This window comes from Acomys minous (assembly GCF_964271855.1).
Source record: "Acomys minous genome assembly, chromosome: 8".
NCBI lineage: Eukaryota > Metazoa > Chordata > Mammalia > Rodentia > Muridae > Acomys > Acomys minous.
The window spans coordinates 1062041-1070040 of NC_140489.1; the positions used below are offsets into that span (position 1 = coordinate 1062041).

The 8000-nt window shown below is 40.7% G+C and overlaps 1 protein-coding gene across 1 annotated transcript; it reads right to left on the minus strand.

Moving 5' to 3' along the window:
• Positions 1-6645: 6645 nt before the first annotated feature.
• On the minus strand, positions 6646-7757 carry LOC311603259 (E3 ubiquitin-protein ligase RBX1-like). Its single transcript, XM_084792259.1, has one exon. The coding sequence runs from the start codon at positions 7754-7756 to the stop codon at positions 7430-7432; it is 327 nt and encodes a 108-aa protein (XP_084648385.1). The 5' UTR covers position 7757; the 3' UTR covers positions 6646-7429.
• Between the last annotated feature and the right edge of the window lie 243 nt (positions 7758-8000).

The following is an 8000-nucleotide window of genomic DNA, read 5'->3' on the forward strand; positions in this document are numbered from 1 at the left end:
GCTGTACACTCACAGTGGACACTGCCAGGCCACACTATGGGAACAGATGCCGGCCTGCTCTAGGAACTGGGTACCTGGCCTTGGCTATCAAACTTGTTACTGACCGTCCCTGGGCGTCCATCTCATTACCAGGAGAGGACTTTCTTCTTCTGGGCCTTGATTCTGTCCTGAACTTGTGACTTATTTAAAGCAACAGAATTTGCCAGTGATGGTATTGTGTGACACACAGAAAATGGGACTTACAAGACTACAGCTTCTGCCTTTCCCAGAAGGCCTCAGAGTTCATCCTCAAGAAAATTTTGATCCCTGGATGATAAAAAGGGCAAACTGCGCATTCTGGGTTGACAGTGGCACCAGATAGAGTGAGGCTTCCTTAGACCTCCCAGGCCCAGCTGGCCACCCGGCAGACTGCTAAGGGCCACCTGAGTCAGCCACACAGGCCACCAAGGGAAAAGTTTCCATCCACAGCGCTTTGAAGTTTTGTTGTGCAGAAAGGGGTTCTGGTTCTCTGGTGAGACAACTCAGGTCATTGCTGATTTCCAGATCTTTCAGGGCTTGGGAAGGCTGATACTGGGAAGGCCACAAGCAACTTAATGGTAATTGACAGATACCTCAATATCATACGTGTGACATACTTAATTGAAACAGTGCTTAAAAGTAAAAGGCCAATTACAATGTGTTACTGCTTATAGCTTTTTTTTTTTTTACTACTTTGCCCATTCTGTTGATCTAAATGCATTTTGTATAGCACACTGTACATGGTAGCAATTAAGGCTATTTTCTTTGAGACTCAAGTCACCTGATGAAGGTCACCTTTAGAACAATAACAATGATTAGAATTTACAGAGATTCCACATTGAAGACTCAACTCCTATAAACCAGTGGGAGAAATACTGTGAAATGCTTGCAACAAATATACACCTTATACCCACTTTACATAATTATCTACACCATGGAAGTGAGTGTTTCAGCTTGATTTGAGTCTTAAGATTTGCAAGGTTTTTCCCAACTGAAAAATAAATAAATAAAATAAAAGGAACACGTCAGAGAGATGGGTTATTGGTAAATCCTTCACCTAGAATTTTCAAGAACTTGGCTTCTGCAGCTTTGTTGGGGGGGGGAATAAGAAAGTAGTAATAAAACCCCTTAAATCTTACTCCACCAAAAAGAAAGATTAAAAGTTGACAGGTGAACTTAAGCAGTTTTAAAAATATGCCCATATTAATCAATATTTCTCCCAATATTGAGGCACTATAAGCTTCCAACATCCAAGAGTGAGTATCTTTTCACCAAGTTGTAGCCAACCAAAAATGCTTCTGAATAACATATTTTCCAATTTCAGAGAAATAATAATCATATAAAAGTATACTGGTTAGAAGGTTGGAAGAAAGAGCAGAAGACTGCAAAACTAGGACAGAAGATGATTGGCTGTTAAACGTTCAAAAAATCAATAAATGGAGCTTAAAAACTTGTCCTCTAAAATCATTTTTCTAGTAAGACAAATAGAGTTTTTTTCCACCTTAAATTCTCATTTGACAGTATCCCTGCAGTGTCTTGGCTATTAATGTGCTGGGTAGCCTTAGGGATATGTTCAAAAAGCGGTTCTTAAGACACTGCTGCTGTCTACTCTGGACTCATGAGTCATCTGGACACAGCTTGGAATTTAAGAGACAGTCCCTTCCTTACCTTGGAGGAGCTTCAGTTACTAAGCTGAAGATTCAATAAGCACTTCTTCATTTTCAAAGCAGCTTCTCAGGGCACAGTTGCCAAGCCCTCTGCAATGGGTCTTCTGTGAGAAAGGCGTAACATGAGTTAAATGTGTCGCCCACATACATCCCTGGCCACCTTGGCGAAGCCCTTCCCAACCTGAAACTCAGCTCCGGGAGAATGAATAGTCATGCCCACATTAGGGAAGGGAAGGGAGGTGGAATATTACTCACCAAGAAACCAACCCTGTTAGCTTTGTGTGGCGCTGGGATTATTTTAGTGCCGAGCCGTTGAACAGGTAAGTCTGGAATTGCCTTTAAATAAATAGATGGATACTGCCTGCATATTCTGGAACCTTCTGAAGTGTTTTCAATATTGAGTTAGTTATGGAAGGCTAGCTGAGACTGAATGGAAAGTAAACACACACATACATGTATTACATTTTGTGTGTATGAGTATTTTGCCTGTATGCATGTCTGTATACCACATGCACACCTGGTGTCTGTGGAAGCCAGAAGAAGAGACTGGAATCCCAGATGGTTGTGAACTGCAATGAGAGTGCTGGGAACGGAACCCGGAGCCTCTGGGAGAGTAAACAGCGCCCTTAGCGAACAAGCCAGCTCTGTAGCTCCACTGTTTTAGCAGTGTTGCTGTTGCTTAATTTAATATTTTAAATTTCATACAAGAGAACTTTATTATATCGCTCTGCCCCTCCTTCTTCCCCTTTAAGTCTTCTTGTGGCCTTCCCAAACTCATTTTTAATTACACACACACACACACACACACACACACACACACACACACACACACATACACACACACACACATACACACACATATATATATGCATGCACACATGTATATAAAACCTATGAAGTCCACTTAGCTTTGTGCATACATACAGGTTTTAAAGTCACTTAGAAGTGACCTGATCATGTAGAAATTTTGTATCTGTGACCAATTCTTTAGACTGTTGGTTCTGAGCCTCCACTGGCACAAATAGCACTATACAAACCAATACTTGATGACTGAAAAGTAAGATGAAAATGTCTTATTAAAATAAATCAGCTGGGCACACCTTTAATCCCAACACTCAGGAGGCAGAAGCAGGTGATTTGTGTGAGTTTGCGGCCAGCTTGGTCTACACAGTGAGTTCCAGGAGGGCCAGGGCTTTCCTGGTGAGACCCTGTCTTGACTAATAAACAAATAAAAATGAATGACTTAATCAATTTGAATATTATTGTGAGTTTAAAAATTATTTAAAATGTTTTTAAACAAAAAAAGTTAGGTTAGGTCTCTAATACTGCTACTAAGGGAAAAACCATTGCTATTTTGGCACCGAATTGTTGAATTTTAATTAGTTTTGCACCCTGTTCTAATGACCCGTTACGTGTCTATGCATTTCGTGCTAGGTGGTTAAGTGACTCAATTTTCTGGTGGTATATGAGTTTTATTTAAGCTACAATATACAAAATGTGTTAGGCAATGCCCAATATAATGAATTATATTTTATGGGTGAAAAATTCCATGCAATATCCTTAGGTGCCTTCATCAAATTTATGAGAGCCAATTTATAAGCAGGCACAATATTACCCAATTAGCAATCTTGGCTTAATGAATCCAATGTACTATGTGTTTTTAGATTTCAGCATCTCTTGTGGTCAATCATCTTTCAACACCGAGTGCTCAAATGCAGATTCAAGATGAAGAAGTCAGAGTCAATGAACATCATAGATGCATGACCAGTTGCTTTATGATGCTAATTTGTGAGAAATTCAATAGGTCTCAGTGACAATCACGTATTTTGAACAATATTATCATCAAATGAAGTACAATAGAAGTTAGCTGATACATTAAAAATGTTACTGGGAATAATTTTCAGGTAAACAGTAAAATATTATAATTTAACTTTTGATTGTTTATCTTGTCAAGTTTTGTTTGTTTGTTTGTATTTGGTAAGAAAATATATTTTATTCAATAGAAGGGTGAAACAGGCTTATATGCCATTCAGTCAAAAATGATTATGCAACTTTATTAAAATAAAAGTAAAGTAAGATGAATGAGAAAATAGAAGACAGATGCAATAAAGACCTTTTTACAGAAGAGCTCATTATCAACTCACCAATAGCCACATCATCTAAAATGTGAACTGAGGATTCAATTTATCTGTTGACCAATTTGTTCAGAATTGAATCTTTTGTTAAATGGTTTTGTGATGGCCTTGAGTGCACTCTTGTCCTGCCATTCTGTTCCTCCTCACCCCAGTTTTTATAATATTCTAAGGGGAAAAACCCTAAAATTAATTTGTCTAGGTAATTCTGCTGAACATTACGACCATCGTGCCTTATGAAACTACTTTGCACCCTTGTAGGTATCTATTTATAGCTATTCATAATTACAGCTGTATTTATGTCAGCGCCATCTACCAGTATCTGCGGCTTATTTCTATCTTTATATCCAGTCACGCATTGCTTATAAGGACACCTGAGAAAGGGATCATTATAAGGTTTCCCTGTTTGAACACCATAGAGTGTACTCGCAGACACTAAAATATCTCACCTGACTAGGTGACATAGTCTTGCTGTACGAGGCCTGTCAGACCAGGTGTCGAGAATCCTATCTGCCCCAAGGCATCTGTTGATCTCTGGAGTTTAGGCCATAGCTGCAGGAGATGCAAAGAGAGAACAGTATGTCTGGAGATTGGTGGAAAAGAAACACTAACAGGGTGCTCAGAGAGTGACGTGGAGCCACCTCACCTGAGAGGAGAGTGTTCTCTGGAACTTAACACTGGCAATGTCATCCCTGGGCAGTAGTGTCTGGTTGAATGGTTCATAACATGAGCATCCTTTCCAGCTGATACAGGGGTGAGAGGTGATCCACAGCAGAAATCAACTCGAAGTCAGTTCAAACCTACTGCTTGGTCTTCTGAGAGAACTGTCTCCACCTATCAGAACGGCATGCAGCATCATTTACACATGGTGTTTCCTAAAGTGGATGTGTGTATTAGTTTTTTAAAAGCCTGAGTGTTTAAGAAACTTATGTTGAGACTTTCAGTCATCTGATAATAGGATGTGGCCCACATCTTTAATCCCAGCACTTGAGAGGCAGCCTCGTCCACTGAGTGAGTTCCAGGAGAGCCTTAGCTATACAGAGACACCATGTATTAAGATTATTTTTATAAAATTGTTTCTCAGTTTCGCTCTTAACCTGGCTATAACCCAAATACTTGACACTTCACTGTATTAACTGCTTAACAAGCTTCACGGCACAATCTTGAGCACTTTTAACTCGATTCTTAACTCTCTAAGCAGGCCTGGCTTCCTTCCAGAGTAAATCCCTGAGATACTTGCACTTTGTGGCATCCTCTGCTTCAGCTGAGTCTCCTTCTCTGCTGGACCTCTGCCCATGGCTCAGCCCCCTACTTCCTCTTTGCTCTCCTCCTTCACTGGCTGGCAGGAAGTCCAGCTGTATCCTCTCCTCTGCTCAGAGATTGGCTGTAAGCTGCTTTATTGGTGTATCCGGGGACGGCTGAGGAGTAGTGCTGACAGGAGACTCTCAGAACAAGGACTGCAACCAGATGTGGGGGTGGTGCGTGCGGGGTATGTAAATCAGCGATAACCTCAGGCCTACATCTTCCCCTCTTAGTCTAACAAAAGGGCTTTTTCCGCCTACAATAGCAAACTATAACTAATAAAAAACAATTATGAAAATTATTAGGTAAGATTTACATCTGCACATTTGGCACCCCTGGATAAAGTGGCTAGCGAGCCACATATGAAGACTTTGATGCTCTCTGAAGTAGAATGGGGCTTGCCACCAGGAGCAGACCTGTCTTGTTTTCAAAAAAAAAATCCTTAAGTTAATAAAATCTTTAAATGCCACATTTTGTACGTAGATCATTGAGGTCTTTGAAGACTACCTATCTGTGTTATCTGAATTGTTTGTTTCCAGCCGTTTCCTATCGGTCAGCCTAGGAAACACGTTCTTGTAATTACTATACTAGTATTTAACATGACCATGAGTTTGACTGTCTGACTTGCTAATATGCATTTCTTAATTGTCATCAGTTGGTAATAGCAACTTTCAAAAGGACTAGACCTTAACGTTGCATTTTTAAGAACTACATAGGGACAATACCTTAGAATATTATAACAAAATATAATATGAAGATTTATACCAGTGTAAGATTTTTTGCTTATTACTGCTCTGTGGTGTAAGAATAGACTGAATAATCTACCATTTTACTTATAATTCCTATAACCAACCACTTTTGAAACAATAACAACATCTATCACACATTGAATAACCAAAATACATTCAACCCTTCTGGGGATGGGGCATTGTTTTCTTAAAATTCCTTCTTGCTTACCTGAGACATCGTTTTCCTCTGGGTTCCAAGAAAATTGGAATGTTGTCCAGTCTTAAGAAATTAGGACCTTTACATGTGGATCTAATTCAGGAGTCCTTTCTAATATCCAGTCGGTGTCAGTAGGTGTGTTACCTGTCTCATTTAAAAATTTTTTAAATCAATAAATAATTATTTAACCTATTTTGGGGAGATATCGTATTTCCCTTCTGCTTTATGACAACCTTTTTTTATGTTAACATATTTTTATTAAAATTAACTTTGAAAACAAAGCAAAACAGAAGACAGGATTGTTTCACATTTTTGCAATCTTTTTCTGCCTAACAACAGAAAACAGTTGGAGTTAAGTGAAGAACGCTTTCACCTGCAATTGCACTGGAGCAAGGAAGGATTTCAGGACATTGGGCACATGAAAACCACGCAAAAGCTTCTCAGAAGGGACTGCAGCCACTGAATTAGCATCAGGGTGGCAGCTCTTTCCTCGGCTGAGCATGTTTAAAGGAAACCGGAGCACTTAATTCCATCGGAAGAGTTCTTTCTACTTATTCATGCCAGCAATTGAACCCAGGGTCTTTTGTTTGTTTGTTTGTTTGTTTTTTGAGACAGGGTTTCTCTGTGTGGCCTTGGCTGTCCTGGACTCTTGGCTGGCCTTGAACTCACAGCAATCCACCTGCATCTGCCTCCCGAGTGCTGGGATTAAAGGCATACATTTTCAAACTGTCCAAACATCAAAATTTAAAATTACTCTAGTGCCAGCCAAGATTACCTAGCAGGATTTTTTGGGTAAACGTTTGTTCTAGAGAATGCAACATGCCATACACAATCAGCACTAGCCCTGTAGTGTTGTAAGCTCACAAAGCCCTTTTCTCGCCAGCTTGCTACCATTTACTTGTTCTTAAATTCCCTCATGAGAGGCAAAGGAAGTCCAGAGCCAATCTGGTTGGTCCAAGGCTGCCATGTCCTTCCTTCCTCATTCAGCTGCCCGGTGCCATCTCAGAAGGAAGACAGAGCCTGAGGCGTTTCTGGGTGCTAGTGACCCACACTTCAACAGGTTCCTTGTGACCTTGAGATGACGCACTGCAGGACACTGTTCTGGTGAAGAACAGTGCACTTTTCGAGGCAGGCTTTCTGGCTTTGAAGAGGTCCCTTCTCAGATCCCTCTTTCCACATACGTAAGACAGCAACCATACTGGAACTTAACAACTTTATTTGACACAAAAAAAAAATATGGCTGTGGAAACAGCGAACTCCAAAGACAAAGGAAAGGAAGAAAGCCATGGTTTTTCTATCTGCTAACTGACGGGAAGGCAGGTGACTGAAGGAGCAATGAGGAATGGGTGGTACAGCTGGTCTTTCCTAGTGCCCATACTTTTGGAATTCCCACTCTCTGTTGTCCAATGGACACACCTGCCTCGTTTTGAGCCACCGAGAGATGCAGTGGAAATGGAAAGCATGGTTACAGACTCCCCATGCAACGGTACACTCTTCAGAGGTAGCGGACGCCTGGTTGGCCTGACATTTGATGCAAAGATCCATAATGTGGTTCCTGCAGATGGCACAGTTATCAACCACAATGTCCCAGGCCCAGAGGGCTACTGCATTCCACTTTTTCACTTCAAAGCGCTTCTTGCCCGCGCCACTGTTGGTGCCGCTGGGAGTATCCACGTCCATCGCTGCCGCCATTTTGAAACACACCGCCTAGCCATGACAACCTTTTAAAAGTTATTCTAAGATCCTTTTTATAATTGCCTGGCCTACAGTATTATAAGGTATATCTGTAACAAGTTTCACGTCACAATGTCTTAAAAAAAAAAAGTATTGTATTCTGATGGACACACACGGAAGTACTATCAGCCCTGCTTTGCAAAGGCATCCCCAAGAAAGTCACCATCTCTAACAAATGTGTAACCTCAGAACTCTGCTTTTC